This window comes from Chiloscyllium plagiosum, chromosome 5 (genome assembly GCF_004010195.1).
Source record: "Chiloscyllium plagiosum isolate BGI_BamShark_2017 chromosome 5, ASM401019v2, whole genome shotgun sequence".
Taxonomy (NCBI): Eukaryota; Metazoa; Chordata; class Chondrichthyes; order Orectolobiformes; family Hemiscylliidae; genus Chiloscyllium; species Chiloscyllium plagiosum.
The window spans coordinates 26,268,241-26,288,409 of record NC_057714.1 but is presented as its reverse complement, the minus strand read 5'-3'; the positions used below and the strand labels follow the sequence as shown (position 1 = coordinate 26,288,409).

Genomic DNA, 20,169 nt, shown 5'->3' with positions numbered 1-20,169 from the left:
CGGCTAGGAACTCTCCAACCACAAGGGATGAACTCGGGTTTCACCAGTTTCCTCATTTCCCCTCTCCCCAGCCTGTCTCAGTCAAATCCATCAAATTCAGCACCGCCTTCCTAACCTGCAATCTTCTTCCCGACCTCTCCGCCCCCACCCCAGTCTGACCTATCACCCTCACCTTGTCCTCTTTCCACCTATCACATTTCCGACGCCCCTCCCCCAAGTCCCTCCTCCCTATCTTTTATCTTAGCCTGCTGGACCAACTTTCCTCATTCCTGAAGAAGGGCTAATGCCCGAAACGTCAATTCTCCTGTTCCCTACATGCTGCCTGACCTGCTGCGCTTTTCCAGCAACACATTTCCATCTCTAGAACACTTGCATCCATCAACCAAGTCATTAATATATTTTATAAATAATTGTGGCCTGTGTACTAATCCCTGTGTCATTCCGTTATTTATAGGTCGCCATCCTGAAAATGCTCCCATCCACCAACTCTTTGTTGTTTATTAGTCAACCATTCATGCTAATATGCTACCTCCAACACGGGGTCTTTATTGATTCTGATTGTTACCTCCTCAAAGAACTATATCAAAGACCTTCCGGTAAGATGGCGGTAGAGTAGGACACTTCAGTAGAGCTTGTCTTACAGGGGTAGATATCATCAGGCCCTCGGGACTTATCCACCTTAATGTCCTTCAAGAGACCCAGCACCACTTCTTTCTTGATCTCAAAGTGCCGTAGCATATTTAGTATGCTCCAAACTAATCTCACTAACCTCTATATTTTTTTCCTGGGTGAATACTGATGTAAAGTGCTCACTTAGGATTTCACTTATATCATCTGCCTTCAAGCACAAGTTTTGTTCTTTATCCTTGAGTGGTCCTATCTTCTCCCTAATTATCCTCTTGTTTTTAATATATGCATAGAATGCCTTGGGATTCTCTTTAATCCTACTTACCAAGGTTATTTTATTGCCCCTTGTCGCTCTCCTAATTCCCTGCTTTCTTTATATTCTTCATGGACCCTGTCTGAGTTTAGCTTTCTAAATCTTATATATGGTTCCTTTCTCTTTTTGACTAAAGTCATAACCTCCCTCGTTATCCAGGGATCCCTTACCTTGCCATCCTTATCCTTCCTCCTTACTGGAACATGCCAGTCCTGAACTCTCATCAGCTGGTCTTTAAACAATTTCTACATGTCAAATGTGCATTTGCCTGATAATTGCTCCTCCTAATTAACACTTCCTAGCTCCTGCTTAATACTGACATATTTTCTCCTCTCCTAACTTAGTACCTTCCCACAAAGTCCTGGCTTATCCTTATTCATAGCTATCTTAAAATTTAAGGAGCTGTGATCACTGTTTCCAAAATGCTCTCCCACTGAAAGACTGGTCACCTCGCCAGTTCATTAGTTGATACAAGGTCCAGTATGGCCCCTCCTCCAGTTGGACTATACATATACTTTTCAAAAAACCCTTTTGGGTGCACTTAACAAATTCTGCCCCATATAAGCCTCTTGCTCAAAAGGAGTCCCAGTCAATATCTGGGAAGTTAAAGTCACCTACTATGACAACTCTGTTTCCTTTTGCATCTTTCCATGATCTGCCTCCAAATTTCTCGGTGTCTCGGTGATTATTGGGGGCCTATTATACAATTCTATCAGAGTGATTGCGCCCATTTTATTTTTGAGCTCTACTAACATTGTCTCAGCGGATGAGTCTTCCAGTATGTCCTCTCTGAGTGCAGGTGTGACATTCTCCCTAATTAGTAATGCAACTCTTCTATCTCCTTTATCTTCCTCTCTATCTCATCTAAAACAGTGAAAACCTGGAACATCAAGCAGCCAGTCCTGCCCCACTCTCAACCAAGTCTCTGTCAAGGCTACAACGTCATAGTCCGATGCACTGATTCAGCCCATTAGTACCATCATGTTCGTTTACCTGTCTTTGCCTGTCCTTCCTTTCTTGATTTATGGTCCGAACATGTACCTTCTCCTCAATCCTTCCACTTGCTGACCGACTGCTTTGGTTCCCAGTCCCCTGCCATGTTAGTTTAAACTCTCCCGAGTAGCACTAGCAGACTTTCCTGTGAGGTTATTGGTTCCCCTTCCATTTAGGTGCAACCCACCCCTCTTGTACAGGTCACCCCTGTCCTAGAAGATGTGCAAATGATCTGAAAAACTGAAACCTTGCCCCCTGCACCAACTCCTTAGCCACACAATCTCTTCTCCTATTTTTTTTCATTCCTTGCCTCATTAGCACATGACACTAATAGTAACCAAGAGATTACTACCCTCAAGGTCCTGCTTTTCAGCTTCTTTCCTAACTCCCTGTACTCACTCCATAGGATCGCATCCATCTTTCTACATTATTAATTTCATGCAACCGCTCAGTAACATCCTTGACCCTGGCACCAGGGAGGCAACACACTATCCTGGAGTCTCGAACATGACCACAGAACACCGGAGTGTGCTCCTAACACGGGAGTCCCCTACTTTCACTTGCTTGGTCTTGCCTGACCCTGTTCTACAGTACAGCCAGTTGTAGTGCCACAGGCCTGGCTGCTGCTGTTATATTCCCCTGAAGGGCTATCCCCTCCAAAAGTATCCAATGCGGTATACCTGTTAGAGGGGAATTGTACTACCTGCCTACCTCTCCTGGCAGTCATTCATCTGCCCGACTGAACCTGCGGCATGACAACTTCCCTGTAACTAGTGTTGGTTTATTCTCTTCCTAGAATCTTTCTTCCTCAGTTAAATATATCTTTGCTGTGAATCATCAACTATTTTCTTAAACATTTGCCATCAATCATCAGCCATCTTTTGTGGTAAACTCCTTTGGCAGCCCACTCCAGACAACTCTAGTCTGATTCTAATGCAAACACAGTACATCCAATGCAAGATTTTTATTTTTAATCTGAATGTCAAACTCTACCATGTTACAATGACTTATCCCAGGGAACTTCCTTCCTAACAGCACTGTGGATCATGCTATACCCAAATGATAACAACGTTTCAAGAAGGCAGCTCATTACCACCTTCTTTGCAGCAATTAGAGATGCTCAATAAATGCTGGCCGAACAATGGTGCCCACATCCTGTGAAGAACTTTTTAAAAAAGTTTTACCATTGAAATGTTATATCTTCCTAATAAAAATAATATTGAAAACATGCAAAGATTTTCTGTAGGTTTAACTAGTTAGTGCCTTCATTTTTATATTAAACACATACCTGCAGCAAAAGAATTTTCAATACCTATCAATGGTACAAGTGGACTAAGGTACACTTCATGTAAGTTTAATTAAAAGGATATGAACAGCATTAAAAAAGACTGAATTAACTTGCCAAACAAACAGACACTAGTCTCTTATGTCTTGAAACACATAAAAGTGGACAAATCCCCAGGACATGATCAGGTGTACCCTAGAACTCTGTGGGAAGCTAGAGAAGTGATTGCTGGGCCTCTTGCTGAGATATTTGTATTATCGATAGTCACAGGTGAGGTGCCGGAAAACTGGAGGTTGGCTAACGTGGTGCCACTGTTTAAGAAAGGTGGTAAAGACAAGCCAGGGAATTATATACCGGTGAGCCTGATACCCGTGGTGGGCTTGTTGGAGGGAATCCTGAGAGACAGGATGTATATGTATTTGGAAAGGCAAGGACTGATTAGGGATAGTCAATACGGCTTAGTGCGTGGGAAATCATGTCTCGCAAACTTGATTGAGTTTTTTGAGGAAGTAACAAAGACGATTGATGAGGGCAGAGCCATGCACGTGATCCAAATGGACTTCAGTAAGGCTTTCGACAAGGTTCCCCAAGGGAGACTGGTTAGCAAGGTTAGATCTCATGGAGAATTAGCCATTTGGATACAGAACTGGCTCAAAGGTAGAATACAGAGGGTAGTGGTGGAGGGTTGTTTTTCAGGCTGGAGGTCTGTGGCCAGTGGAGTGCCACAAGGATCGGTGCTGGCTCCATTACTTCCCATCATTTATATAAATGATTTGGATGCGAGCAGAAGAGGTATAGTTAGTAAGTTTGCAGATGACAACAAAATTAGAAGTGTAGTGGACAGCAAAGAAGGTTACCTCAGATTACAATGGGATCTTGATCAGATGGGCCAATGGGCTGAGAAGTGGCAGATGGAGTTTAATTTAGATAAAAGTGAGGTGCCGTTATTTTGGGAAAGCAAATCTTAGTAGGACTTATACACTTAATGATAATGTCCTAGGGAGTCCAGGTTTCAACCTCTTGAAAGTGGAGTCACAGGTAGATAGGATAGTGAAGAAGGCATTTATTATGCTTTCCTTTATTGGTCAGAGTATTGAGTACAGGAGTTGGGAGGTCATGTTGCAGCTCTACAAGACATTGGTTAGGCCACATTTGGAATATTGCATGCAATTCTGGTCTGCTTCTTATCGGAAAGATGTTGTGAAACTTGGAAGGGTTCAGAAAAGATTTACAAAGATATTGTCAGGGTTGGAGGATTTGAGCCATAGGGAGAGGCTGAACAGACTGGGGCTGTTTTCCCTGGAGCGTTGGAGGCTGAGGGGTGACTTTATAGAAGTTTATAAAATCATGAGGGGCATGGATAGGATAAATAGACAAAGTCTCTCCCCTGGGGTGGGGGAGTCCAGAACTAGAGGGCATAGGTTTAGGGAGAGAGGGGAAAGATATAAAAGAGACCCATGGGGCAACCTTTTCATGCAGAGGGTGGTATGTGTATGAGCTGCCAAAAGAACTGGTGGAGGTGAGTACAATTGCAACATTTAAAAGGATGGGTACATGAATAGGAAGGGTTTGAAGGCCTTTTGCCAGAAATGTCGATTTTCCTGCTCATCAGATGCTGCCTGACCTGCTGTGCTTTTCCAGCACCACTCTAATCTGGACTCTGATTTCCAGCATCTGCAATCCTCACTTTTGCCTTGCTGACAGGTGGGACTAGATTGGGTTGGGATATCTGGTCAGCATGGACAAGATGGACCGAAGGGTCTGTTTCCATGCTGTACGTCTCTATGACTCCAGTGTTGGTTCACTAGATATAAGATCATTCATTAGTAACTCAAAATATATGACTCGTTTTACAATCTTTAACCTATAATAAGCTTCAGAACACATTGACATGCTTGGCAACTGTACTCTACTTACAACCCCACCTAATATGCATTCTGTTGAACTATACATTAATTATATTAATTAAAAGCACAATTAAACAACAAATGTTTTACAAAATATATTAATCAAAGAATCCCTGCAATGCAGATAGAGGCCATTCAGCCTATGAAACTTGCACAAACCCTCCGAAGAGCGTCCCACTCAGACCCACCCATCCCTTGGTAACTCCCCATTTTAAATCCAGCATCTTATTTCGCTTGGCCATACTACCTCATTAAGATCTCTATCAGAATAATTATTGATCTCCCAGTTCTTCCTGATACAAAGCATTATGTAAAATATGGTGTAACATGCAGCATTCTTGTCCAGCTTTAATGACTGAAAAACTGTTGTGAACTCCTAAAAATTGAAAAAAAAAATCCTTATTCTTTCCATTGGGGTAAAAATTGTCAAGCACCAGAATTATCAATAATTAAACATCGATCCAGGAATTGAAGATTACAATCAATCCTAAATTCTCTATTAACAGTGACAACATGAAACCAATTGAAACTCTATCATATCCACAATATCTCCCAAGGATATTCTTAACTAGGCCTAACTCAAACAAATTGAATGAGAGTTCATTCACCCAATCTAAATATCTGGCTGAATAAGAAATAAAATATCAGTCAGAAAGTAGACCACCGAAATATGTGACAATCCTGCTTGTGGGAATAAAGGCTGAACAATTAACAGTTCGACTGTGGACAGGATACATTCTGATGTTCCTACTAATAAATCTCCAGTGGAATTTTAGATAAGTGTTGGGGTAAAGTGAGATTCTGATGTTGGAGGATTTGGTTAAAAGATAGAGCATAATTGCATGTGAACAATACAGGAGTGTGATGTTTGAAACTTCATAGGACAATACAGTGTCAACCACGTAGGAATCAAAGCCATATTAAGTAAGGATGGCAGGTTTCCTTATGTAAATGAATATTTCCTCTTGATTTCACCATTCATCATAAAGTCATACTTCTCCCTCTCAGGATTCCTGAAGAAGAGCTTATGCCCGAAACGCGATTCTCCTGCTCCTTTGATGCTGCCTGACCTGCTGTGCTTTTACAGCAACACATTTTTAAGCACTGATCTCCAGCATTTGCAGTCCTCACTTTCTCCTAGTGTTACTAAAAGCCAACTCCTTCGATTGTACACCTCCCCTTCCTGAGTAATCAGGTCTCATCTGTCTCTTTCTCTCTTTCCCTCCAGCTCTGCTCCTTAACTGAAAAGGCAAAAAATAAGTTTTATTAGTTAGCTCTGCTGTTTGTACATTTTACTGGTCATGTGTATTAATTACTTATGCATTTAAATTGTGAATTTATCCCTTTAGAATTATTCATCTTTTCTGTTGAGGCAATCCTTATCTTTCTGAAATCTGCTCACCAGCCTTCCAACTGAGAGAGGAATTGAAATTTGCCCTCTACATATGTGAAAAGGTTAGACTGACTTGCTCCAAAGCATTGAAATATTCTTGAGTGTAAAATTATTATAGAACCATAAAATCATAGAACCCCTACAGTGTGGAAACAAGCCCTTTGGCCCAACAAGTCCATACTGACACTCCAAAGAGAAACCCACCCAGACCCATTTCCTTACCCTATATTTATCCCTAACTAATGCACCTAACCTACACGTCCCTGAACACTATGGGCAATTTAGCATGGCCAACTTACCTAAACTGTACACCTTTGGATTGTGGGAGGAAAAGTTATGGAAATACTAAATATTTATAAGCTTATGATACCCTTTACGCCTTCCTGTCCTCTGTGTTTGAGCAAAACAGTGTGAGAACAATAATAATAGAAAAGGAATTGGAAGAAGCATGTGAAAGACACTCCCAACAATTTTGAATATTTTTGCCATCTCTCAATAACATTAAACTACTGAAATGAGCTTTCACCTCACAGAGATGTTGAAGAAATTAACACTTATTACTTCTAGTATTGTTAAGTTTGAAGGAATAATTGGATGTTAATTCAAACATGCTAAGAATCTTATTTATTGTTATAAATGAAACCATCTCAAGAACATTAAGAAAAGGAAAACAGAATTGGAAGTAAAGTTTACAGCAGTGTGTTCAATAAACATTAGTAGTGAAGATATGAAAAATGTCCTTTTGTTATTCATTCATAGGTCTGGCAGCACTGATTAAACCAGAATTTATTACTTATCTCTAATTACCCTGGAGAAGGTTATGAGCTGCCTTCTTGAACTACCACAGTCTTTAGTTACACCTTATGAAACCAGCTTTTGACTAGTGATCAACATTTATCTGTCAACCCTTTGAGGATGAATGGAGTATCAAATTCGTCCTCCATTAAGTTAAAGAACTGACTCTGCACATTTTTTTGATTATTTATAATAATTCAGAAGAATGAAACACTTTGAAAATTTGGAATTATGAAAAAGGGAAAAATAACACCTTTCAACACATAAAAAATCTTACTGTTAAATCTCAGAAATAGAAAATTCTTAATGAAATGGTATTCATACAGTGTAAAACATTATTTTTGAGATGGTTGCTCTCATATTTTGACTAATAATGAGCATCCTCTAAACATCCATAATTAAATATGACTGCCTATCACTGGCAACAGATTTACATCTGGCGATAAAATTATATAACTGGCTCATTAAGCTTCTTGGAATTGCTTCAACTTATGGCAACTGAGATGGCAGAAAAATGTATTCATCACATACTTAGTTGCTCCTGTTCTTAGTGCATCAGAGCATTTGATTAAATAGAGGGAAGGAAAACCCCAGCTTCGAATTTTGTATTAACTGCATAGATCAGGCATATGCATTTTTAAAAGAATACTATCATAGTCCTCAACTGGTAAACCTTATACAAATAAGTACTTACTCAGCAACTAATACCAAATATATAAAATTAAATCAAGTCTTTACTTTTTTCCATCTACTGTATATTGTCACCAATTTGAACAACATTACAATTTCCCCAGCCTTGGCATTTTTTTTAAAAGATTTCTGTTCATAGAGTGTGAGAATGAATTATCATGCTAATAAAATTACTGGATTGCCCATCGCAATGGGTTCATCTATCACATTCATGTGCCCATCATTATTTGAGTTTTCATTGAAATGGCAATGACTTATTGTTTAAATATGAATAATGTACAACAAATAATAATGACCTAGTGTTTGTTTTGCAAAGTCAGTCTCAGCTTTATATCTCAAACCTACATTTAGGAGTTCCAAATTAAATATGATCTCCAGATTTTTTGTTTGGAATTTGTGTTTACCAGTTCATATCTATATAAAGTTAAAAATCACCAGCTTATAGTCCAACAGGTTTATTTGGAAGCGTTAGCATTCAATGCACTGCTCCTTCATCAGGTAGTTGTCCAGAAAGTTTCCAGAACAAGTAATAGGACAGGATGTATGGGAAGGGCCAGGAATCTACCTTCAGGCACAGCAGATGAGGGGACAATTATGATAAAGGGGCAGTCAATGCAGGACTGAGGGTGTTGTACTTAAATGCACACACTGTATGAAACAAGGTAAATGAGCTTATAGTGCAGATTCAAATTGATGGGTACAACGTTGTGGGCATCACAGAGACATGGCTGTAAGGAGATCAGGGCTGGGAACTAAATATCCAAGGGTACATGTTGCATTGAAAGGCAGATGGGCATGGGGGTGGGACTGCTTTGTTAGCATGAACTTAAATCAAATGCAATAAATGATATAGAATTGGAAGGTGTAGAATATCTATGGGTAGAGTTGACGAACCGCAAAAAAAAAGACCTTGATGGGAGTTGTGTAAAAGCCTCATCGTCAAACTCAGGATGTGGGGAAGAAAATAAGATCAGGGCATAGAAATGACATGTAAGAAAAACACTATTACAATAATCATGGGGAAACTTCAATATGTAGGTGCACTGGGAAAATCAGGTTTGTAGCAGAATTCAAGAAAAGGAATTTATGGAATGTCTATGACATGAATTTTTGGAGCAGCTCATGATAGAGCCCACTAGGGAACAGGCAATTCTGGATTTGATGATGTGTAATGAGGCAGATTTGATTAGGGAACTTAAGATGAGCGGTGATCATAATATGAGAGAATTCATCCTGCAGCTTGAGAGGGAAACGTTGGAATCAGATGTAACAGATTTATAATTGGATAAAGGCAACTTTAACGACCTGATGAAAGAGCTGGCTAGAGTTGATTGGAAGGTGTGCCTAGCAGGGGAAAACAGTGGAGCAGCAGTGGTAGGACTTTCTGGGGATCATTCGGAAGGCACGGCAGAAATTCATCCCAAGGAAGAAGAGGAAACATACTACGGGGAGGATGAGCAACCATGGTTAATGAGGAATGTCAAGGACAGTAAAAAAACAAAAGAGAAAGCATGCAATGTGGAAAAGATTAGTGGGAAACCTGAGGATTGGGAAACCTTTAAAAACTAACAGAAAATAAATAAAAAAGCAATATAGGGGTACAAGATGAAATATGAGAGTAAAGCTAGCTTGTCATACGAAAGAAAATTGCAAGTGATTTGTTAATATCTAAAAGAGAAACGCAAGAAAGGATATAGGACCGCTCGATAATGAAGCTGGAAAAGTTACAACAGTGAACAAAGGAATGGCAGAGGAATTGAATAGGGATATTGCACCAGTTTTTACAGCGGAAGACAGCATCAGCATTGTGGAGCTTCAAGGGAGTCAAGGGCAGAGGTGTGTGTAGTGGCCATCACTAAAGAGAAGGTGCAGGGGAAAGTGAAAGGTCTGAAGGTGGATAGATCATCTGGACTAGATGGAATACACCTCAGAGTTTTGAAAGAGATAGTTGAGGAGATTGTAGAGGAAGTGTTGGTGATTCTTCAGGAATCACTGGAATCTGGAAAGATCCCAGAAGACTGGCAAATGGTTCACATGATACCTCTGTTTTAGAAGAGAGGGAGGCAGAATGCTGCTAAATAAGAGCCCACAGTATTACGGGCAAGGTACTGGCACAGAGAGAGGATTGACTGACTGGCAGAAGGCAGAGAGTGGGGATAAAGTGGCCTTTTTCAGGATGGCAGCTGGCGACTTGTGGAGTTCTATGGGGGACAGTGTTGGGGCCAGAAGCGGCAAGTAATGTTGAGGAAGTGGAGAGGCTGCAGACAGACTTGGACACAAGCAGACTGGGCGAATAAGTGGCAGATAGGAAACAACATGGCAAAGTGTGAGGTTACGCACTTTACTACACTTTGATGTAGACTGTTTTCTAAATGGGGAACAACTTTGGGAATCAGCAGCACAAAGGGACTTGGAAATCCTAGTTCAGGATTTTCTTAAGGTTACCACGCAGGTTCAGTTGGCAATTAGCAGGCAAATGCAATGTCAGCATTCATTTCAAAGGGGCTAGAATACAAGAGCAGAGATGTACTGCTAAGGCTGCACTAGGAACTTGTCAGATGACATTTGGAATATTGTGAGCAGTTTTGGGCTCATATCTAATGAAGGATGTGCTGGCTGTGAGGCGGGCCAGAGGAAGCATCCAGGAATGATTCTGGGGATGAAGGGCATGTCATATGAGGAATGGTTGAAGATTCTAGGTCTGTATTTGATGAAGTTTAGAAAGATGAGGGAAGATTTGATTGAAATTTACAAAATACTGAGAGACCTGGACAGAGTGGAGATGGAGAAAGTGTTTTCACTAGTAGGAGAGACTAGAGCCCAAGGGCAGGGCCTCAGAGTGAAAGGACGACTCTTTAGAACTGAAATATGGAAGAATTTCCTCAGCCAGAGGGTGGTTAATCTGTGCTACAGAGGGCTGTAGAGGCCAAGTCATTGAATGTATTTAAGACAACAATAGATAGGCTCGTGATTAGGAAGGGGGTCAAGGGTTATGGAGAGAAGGCAAGGAATGGAGTTGAGAAACATCAGTCATGATTGAATAGCAGAGCAGACATAATGGGCCAAATAACCTAATTCTGCTCCTATGTCTTATGGTTTCATGGTTAATCCCCAATCTGAGAAAATGAGTATATATTTATGTATATACAAGCTCAACTTGTCTTACACAGAATCACAAATGGACACCAGATCCTGTTAATGTATATTTTTCTCTAAAATGAAAAATGGCTTAAATGTATTGTTTATAAATGTGCACCAAATTAGAAACAAACTAGAATATGCACATAAATGAGCAAAGCTGTTGGGAGATATGGCACTATGAAGCAATTAAGAAACTGAATAATCTCGTTTTTTAAAATATGTCACCTCCTCTACAATGGCAATTAGCAAGAACCAAACACTCTCAAAAATGTTGCAAACTGCACTGCATCACCACAAATAAAATATGGGATAACCATTGCAAAACCTATTTTAATAAAAATGGTAAATAAACATTTAAGGGCATTGTTACCCATTGATCTAGCCTCCTTCTAACTCATAACTCACTCCAATATCACTATATTCTATTACGTGGCAGTGACAGGCTCCCTCTGTATGGCTGCGATCCTACTAGTAGCTCACCTTGCATGTTTAGTACAGCTTGACCCAGAAAAATAGATCATGTTTACAATTTGGATGAGGGTTTTCTTACTATTTTAGGATACAATTGGTTGCACTTTTTTATTCATTCATAGGAAGTCAGTTTTGCGAGCAAGGCCAGACTAGCAGCTAGAGTTCTCAATGTGCAACATTACACCTTTTTAAAAATTAAGTTGCATCCTACCTGCTCACACAGGCAAGCTGTTTGATTAAACCACAAGAACACCAAAAGCGTCAACAAATACCCAGTATTAATTAAACAGAGGACTAGGTTGGCTGTAAACTAACATTAAACAGGCCCCATCAGTAGTTGGGTCTATGGAACAAATAGGTGAGGAACACTAGGCTCTAAATAAGAAAAGTAGTTCATTTTCGGCTTCAAAAAAAAAGAGAAGACATTGATATTAATTAACGCAGAGGGAAGAGACAGTTTTTAAACAAACTAATTAGAATGATATTGGATTGCCCAACTAGAAAAGCAATTGGACGAAGCTGCTAGGTATGTGAAAGAGAAAGAAAACAGTAGAGAGAGAGTGTTACAGGGGAAGTGAAAAAGAAACAGCGCAAAAGAAATCAACAGGGTGTATTAGTCTGTTGGTGACCGAGCAAAAAATGAGAGCAGTAGCAAAAAAAATACAGCTGTTAAAGCTAGAGGGCAGACTCTTGCTGGAGGCTCCATGCTCTACTGAAAGGCAACATTTGGAAAGGCAGTCCTAGGGGACTCCACCAAATCATCCGACTGTCTTTGCCCACTCAGGCACCTGGACTTTTAATTTATACTTTTACTTGGGTTCCTTCATTTTGAGGTACTTTCCAGATTCCTTCCAACTCTTCTGATTGAGTCTTTCCTGAAGAAGGGCTTATGCCCGAAACGTCGATTCTCTTGCTCCTTGGATGCTGCCTGACCTGCTGCACTTTTCCAGCAACACATTTTCAGCTCTGATCTCCAGCATCTGTAGTCCTCACTTTCTCCTCTTCTGATTGAGTAGGCAACATCAGGAGCACCTAATATATGAGTTATATATATGATCTTTCTTAATCTGATGACAGACTTGCAGACAGCCAACACGGAGCAGATGTCTGTGGAGAAATCATTAGAACTGTACTGCTGTTGGCAAGTGTAGGCCCAGGACCTGTTTATTAATTAATTTTGAGTCCCAAATCCTGTGATAATGCAAAACCTAGAGTTATGTTAGGAAGCATTTTAGATTTTTATTTGAAAGTGAGCTATTGCTGGCAGAGAGGTGAAATGTTGGGAGTTCTTCCTTATATAAGCAGAAATATTACCACCTTGGCATGAACACCAACTGGCCACCAAAAGACACGACATACTATAACTAGTTTTTATAGATACAGACAAAGAAGGACACCATTTTGACTGGGACAACACGCACATTCTAGGACAGGCGGAACAAAGATACTCATGAGAACTCTTAAAGGAATGACATTCTAACCAGTACTCTGTCAATAAATGCATCAATTTAGATCCTACCAACCTTCCCTTGAAAAAAATAACTGGAAATGACATCAACCATCTTAAGAAATCAAGATCTATAAATAGAGAGGCAGGACATACCACCAGTGCTTCACCGGAGACTCTCATTGATGATGTTACCTAATCTGAAAACAAACCTTCCAGCTCAGCAAGCTAACTTACATACTTAGATGACAACCATTATGGAGATGGAGGGGGATGGTATTTGATCCTGCCCTTACTTTGCCTCACTGAAATATTGTGACTGGAGAACAATTCTTGCAGGCACCTTAATCATTCAAGTTAGGTAGACTCCATGGTTTATAACCTAAGTTAGAATGGTCAATTACCATGAAAAGAACAACATAAATCCATACGCGGAATGATCAGTAATTTTTTTTCCTTTCAACATTTCAACCAATGTAAAAATTGCAACAAGGATTCTCCAGTGCAACCATCTCCTCATTCAATTAACCTCATTCCTGGAATTTGGGGTGAGATCAGAGCCAAGGCACAGATATGGATGGAAAGTCCTGTCACAGTTTGTGTCAGAGCAGCTCACTCCATCTTTTATGGAATCGGAGTTGCGTCACAGGAAATTTAAGATTATATAAAACATTGCATGATCTCATGGTGTAAGCTTCCTGTCTTCATAAAATAGCATACCCTCTGACTTATCACCAGCAATACCACAGAACCACACACCCTTTTAAAATTAGATAAATCATCCAGTCTAGTTCATTTCACCAACCTCTGACTGAACTAATACTTCAGGTTTGGTTCCATGAAAGAGGTTGTGGGATTCTTTTTTTTTGACTACACTTCCCTTTTTGTCATGGGAAATTTAATCTACACTGGAGCTTGATGCAGTTTGAAAAAGGGTCCTACATACTCCTCTGTGATGTCATTAATATCCCATTGCCATGATTGCATCATCTGCCAGACGGTAGGATTTATCCATTTTGCCCTTTAACCTGTCCAATTCTCTGCTTGCTTTCTAGTTTGTCCTCAAGATTTTATTTGCATATGCTCTTTTTCTTTAGTAAAGGCAGTGTGAATCTAGCAGAGTGGGCGGAGGGGGCAAAGAGATGAATTTAAAAAAAGAGAGAGGAATACAGACTTTTATTAATCTGAAAGAAAAACAGAAATTGCTGGAGAAACCGAGCAAGCCTGGCAGCATCTGTGGAGAGAAAGCAAAGTTAATGTTTGAGGCCCAGTGACTCTGCTGCCAGACCTGCTGAGTTTCTCCAGCGATTTCTGTTTTTCTTTCAGATTTACAGCATCCGCAGTTCTTTGTTTTATTATATACTTGCATTTATCGAGTGATTCTCACACAATTTCAGGGTATCTCAAAGCATCTTAAAACTATTGAAGTACTTTTCAAGGTCTAGTCACTATCACAATGTAGGATGAAAATGGCAAGACTCCTCTTGAGCCCAGAATGGAAGGTTCCTCCCCAGAAAGCCAGAAGAACATCAGAAAGACTGTTTGTACAATATGGGTGACAACACATTAGTAGGGAATAATAAGGAGAAACCAGTAAAACCTGTGAATGACGAATACTGGTTTTGTATACCTCAAAATGGTGCTCTAGTATGGCCAGCCAGTATGTTCATTTCCAAGTTTTTCTTTACTGGTTTTTCCTTTAAATAAAACTAGAAACAAACTTGGATCCTGTCAGAAAGGAATCCAGGCAACAAAATATACATGGGAAAAAGAACTAAAAAAGAAACCTGTATCTATCCTTTTACACTTAACAAAAGAACTGCCACTAAGACAAAATATATGGCCCTTCATTTCACTTCAACAGTGAGGTTTACACATTTATTTTCTGAGAGCTTTAGAGAGAAAAGACAAATCTTTGGTGATCGTGGAGATGTAAACAAAAATTAAGACTTATTTTATTTTAATTGTTTAATCTGCAATAGGCAATGATTTTATTCACCATCTCATACAATAGTTCACAGTTACTAAAGAGGCTTTCATAATCACAGTTAAAGGCCACTCCACTTAATGGAATGTATCCAGCCAAAGTCTTTTACGGTAATTTTGTTTTTATCTAATTTAAGGTACTGCTTAAATTAGTAGTCAGTCATTTTCACACTTTATAAGTTGGTTTCATCGCTCTTTCTCACCTCTGCTCTCATTTCTTGACTTAACTAGTACCAATGGTCCATAGCAAAGTATATTAAGTCATTTCACTTAATAAAATTGCTGAATAAAAGCTTGCCCTTAAAAAAGTTATCACATGCCTATATCTTTCATCAGTTATTGTCTTAGCTAGTTTGCAATGCAGATTGATGGCGATAGCATGGGTTCAATTCCCACACCGGACAAAGTTACCATGAAGTACACTAGTTCTCAATCTCTCCCCTAACCTGAGGTGTATTGATCCTCAGGTTAAACCACCATCAGTTGCCTCTTCCTAATGAGAGACAACCCTATGGTCCGTGAGGACTGAGGTGACTTTATCTTTACAGAGTAGGGTATTCCTATTGCAGCTAAACAAAGCACAAGAGAACCAGCAAAACATTCATCTACATTTGAGTGATCATTTTCATTAATTATAAGATTCACAAAAAAACGCATAAAATATCATCTAAAAGATGATTTCCTTATTCATCCTTATTACAGCAAAATAGTTTAACTGATCAGAGAACAATAGGCTTCTCAATCTATCAGTCATGCATTATACTGCAGAATTTATAAATATCATTGGTTTAGGAATATGAAATAATGTAATATCTTCGGCTTTTTGTACCTTTGTGTTCTGTATGCCTCATGATATAATGTTACCTCTGATTAGAGTTATTAAAATATAGAAATATGAACCTCTACAATAGGTGCAATCTCATACTTAATTCCTGACGAAGAGCTTTTGCCCGAAATGTTGATTATCCTGCTCCTCGGAGGCTGCCTGACCTGGTGTGCTTTTCCAGCACTACTCTAATCTTGACTCATATTTAAGTCTATTGCACTTAAGTATTGTTGGCTAGCAAATAAATATGAGGGAGCTTCAAGTGAAGCAAAAAGTGTACATAAATGAACGGTGAAGTGGAAATGCAGGAAAATAATAAAATATAACCAAATGGTATGAAGAAAGTATGAAAAGAGGAAATCTGTAAAATAATTGCAATTATTTCAATGTTAGCAGCAGAAATTTATTTATGAAGCAGTTCCAGGTCCTTACCACGTGCTCCAGAAAAGAAAGCTCTTCCTCACATTCCCCTGCATCTCTTCCCCAAAATCTAAATCTGGACTCCTTCCAACACCAGCTAATAGGAATATTTTGTTTTGCCAACCTTATCTGAATCCTGATATACCTCTCTCACGTCTACTCTCAACCTGCTTTGCTATAAAGAGAAGAATCTCAGCTTTTTACCCTATCTTTGTAGCTCAGTGCCCTCATTACCAGAACTCTGCTGGTAAACTTCCTCCATACCCCTCCAAGCACCTAAATTTGATGACCAGATCCATATCTGATAATATGGCTTCACCAGAGCTTTGCAAAAATTCAGAATACACAACATAATTCACATTATCAAGCATTGCCACGGTGTTTATATCAGAAAATAAGGTACATTATGCTAGATCAAAAAAGAGATAGAACTGTTCAACAGAAATGGTTTTCAAAATCACAGTATCTCACCTTTACCAAGACACCTGTAACTGAATTCTTTAGTCAATATTGTGCAATAAAATAGCAAAATATGAGCAACATTGGTTGTTTTTAAGTTTTGTGATGTACCATATTTGAGCACTGTTCAGTATCAAAACTGAACATTTAAGTGCAGGAACCTACTGGAATAGCATCAAGGTCTCCAATAAATGAAATCAAGTTACAATAACTTAAAAGAAGAGGTAAAGTATTAGGTTGAATTTTAACATTATTCATGATTACTATTTGTCAGAATACTGTCATTTGTTTTTCTGCCACTAATTTATATTGATGGCAGTTGCACTAAGAGGGAGTTTATCTGCTCTCATTGCCTTGCTTTTAGCAGCTGGCCTGGGATTCAATCAAATATTTTCTCTTGAAACTGAGTACATTTGAAACAGCAACTTGATGATTACAATGTCGTTATCATACTATAAAAGTCACTCTTATTAGGCTTTCAAAAATCAAATGAAGTTAATTGTGGTTGATTTATGGCCATGAAGACACCTGATGGTGTTACATTGTTTAAAATTCAGCTTTTTCATCTTATTATATAAATTGCGAGTGCAGCTCCAACAAAACTCATGAAGATTGCCACCATCGAAGACAAAGCAGACCACTTATTTGGCATTTTATCCTTCATCTTAAACATCAATTTCCTCCATTAGTGGTGAACTGTGGGCTAAAGCATGTACCATCTAGAAATATCACAGCAGCAGTTCATTAAGATTTCTTGACAGCAACTTCAAAGCTTGCATTCACAAGGACAAAGCCAAGAGACCAATAGGAACACAACCATTTGCAAGTTAATTCCCTGATCACCCAGCATTCTGACTTTGGAGTAAATCACTATTGCATTCTCATTGAATGGTCAAAATTCTCGAACTCCCTATCTAACAGCTCTGTGGGAATAGCTTCATCACACTGACCACTGCAGTTCAAGAAGAAGTTTCTCCACAGTACCGAGTATGGAACATAAATACTGTCTTTGCCAGTGATGCCCACACCCTCTGAGTAATAAAAACAATTGTGTACCTGGATATGTTTTCAAAACTTGTGTTCTTTCATTTGCATTTGGCTCAAGCCACAAGCACACTGATCAGAAACAATAAGCCTTCAAGGTAAAGGTCATAAAATGTACTGATTCCCATTCTTTGTTATCATTAAATAAGCACTTACCATGTCCCTGGCGTTGATGCCAAGACAGGGGAATTGCTAATGGATCAAAGCCTCTGCTTAAGCCGGTGAATCTTGCTGCATCTGCAAGTTGCTTCTTGATACGTACTTCTGCATTGTAGTCCATTCTTTTTCTTTCTAGAATAACTTTAATGCAAAATGAGAAAACCACTGAACACAAGAACAGGAAAGTTCTGCATGCTACTTCAACAGTTCTCTGCCTGCAAACCCACAGCTAAATATAAATAAAATTGTTTTTCATCCACCAGCCTCTTCCTTGAATCTGATAGAAGATATTCAATGGATTTTCATTCACAGACACAAAATAGGTCAGAAATAATGGGGTGAACTTAATCTTGGTGGTGGTGCTATGGACAGGAATATCAGGAGGGATATACAAGCGGCTGTTCATTCATAGTGTTCGGGTATAACTTAAATTAGCACAGTGTAAATATTGTTCTTCATCTCACAGGTGATAAGTATTTTTCTTATTCTGATTTATAATAAAGATTTAAAACTGATTAAAATAATTATTTTGACACCTCCTCCATAAAATCATGCAATTCACTGAAGATATTTTAAGTTGTTTCAGAGAACACATTTGGCCTTAACTGAATTGTATGGGAGCATTGAAGGGCTGAATGGCCTGCTGTTCTTACTTCTTATGTTCTTAAACTATCAATTATGGGTGTACAGACACTTAGCACTAAACTGTCTGAAGTTCCACTAGCTACGGGTTTAACATAAACTAATTTATTTTAAATGAGTTAGTGCCTCAAACAGCAAGTACAGAGTTGCCATTTGAATACATCAACCATTAGAACTGTAAACAGTAATTCCTCTGCATTAACATCAGTAGCATCTTAAAATAAGAATACTACGCAGAACTCAAGCAAGCAAGATGAACATGAAATGCTCAAAAACCTATTTCTGTCCTGTCTGTCCACTGAAGATGGTATGACACTGTCTGAATAATATATCTGTACCATCTATTTTTAACTCAGTGAGCTTGATAATCACTTCACACCCATGTCAAAGATTCCCTGTTCATTTTGTATCACTCTGTTTCATTGAATTGCTATGTAGCATATCAACAAATTAACTCAAGAAATTCTAGACATTTAGCTTGAATGCACCATATTTGTATAACCTTCCATGGGGATGTAGAAAATTGCTTAGTCATTAACCTGTTCTCCAGAAAACACTCAAGATTTTGAAGCTTCCTGATAACTGCAAGTCTGGACTATAAATTGATGTTTGTGAGTCAACCTGTCAGAAATGTGCATTATAATTTATGTACGCAGGAATCTAATTGCATTCCCTGGCTGAGTAATAAAAACAATTGTGTCACTATGTTTTGTAAATAGAATGCTCCTATGCATATATGTTTAGGTAAGAATTTGTATTTCTACCCTCCATGGAGTGTAAATCATAATTTTGTCACCTAACCTATTCAGCATTGATCCCATTTGTACAATCCATTTCAAAACAGATGTAAGACCACTTGAAAAGATTAATTAATGGCTTAGAACCAGTTGACGATTCCTGTAGAATGCAGTTCCTTATACATGAAGCTGATGATTTCTCAGTAGCTGTCAAATAAAGATAAGACTGGAAACCTTTTTGATTTAAAAACCAGGAAACAGGAGAAGATAAATTCATAATTAAAGCACTTTTGTTTTGCTCCCAGGATGTAGACATCACTAGGCTTGCATTTGTGCTCATCTAATTGCCCAGAGGTCAATTGCAAGTCAATCACACTGTTGTGGCTCTGGAGTCACTTGTAGGCCAAACCAATGGTAGAATTCCTTCCCAAGGAAGGAACTGAAGGACATTAATGAACCAGATTGACTTTTACAACAATTGACAGTGGTTACACGGTAGCAATTAGACTAGCTATTTACAGGGGAACTTCAATGATCCGAACTTGATGGATGGGCACTATTTCGTTCAGATAATCGATTATTTGGTTAATTGATCAAATGCCTTTTGTCTGGAGCTCAGAGCTTTTAAAGTCCGCTCCCTGGTTAGGAGACTAGCAGCAGCACAGAGCACGTGAGCCTTGCCCAACAACCCCGTTCAGCGCCGCCGCCCCCGTACTCCCATGCTACACGGCCCCCAACCCAGTCCAACACCAGCCCCTGTTCCCGACCCCGTGCAACACTCCCCAACCCCATCCAACACAGCTCCCCACCACCCCCAGCATCATACACACCCAC

General features: G+C 39.2%; 1 protein-coding gene across 7 annotated transcripts in view; it reads right to left on the bottom strand.

Annotated features, from left to right (window-relative positions):
• The window catches only part of LOC122549771 (histone deacetylase 9-like), a 789,364-nt gene that overhangs the window by 614,197 nt on the left and 154,998 nt on the right, over window positions 1–20,169 (bottom strand). For 5 of the 7 annotated variants that reach the window (XM_043689766.1, XM_043689765.1, XM_043689764.1 and 2 more), the window contains one exon: window positions 17,954–18,097. The exons of the other annotated variants lie outside the window; for them this stretch is intronic. In XM_043689766.1, the coding sequence (XP_043545701.1) occupies window positions 17,954–18,097 (144 nt within the window). The remainder of the gene's footprint in view (window positions 1–17,953; window positions 18,098–20,169) is intronic. 7 annotated transcript variants of the gene reach the window in all.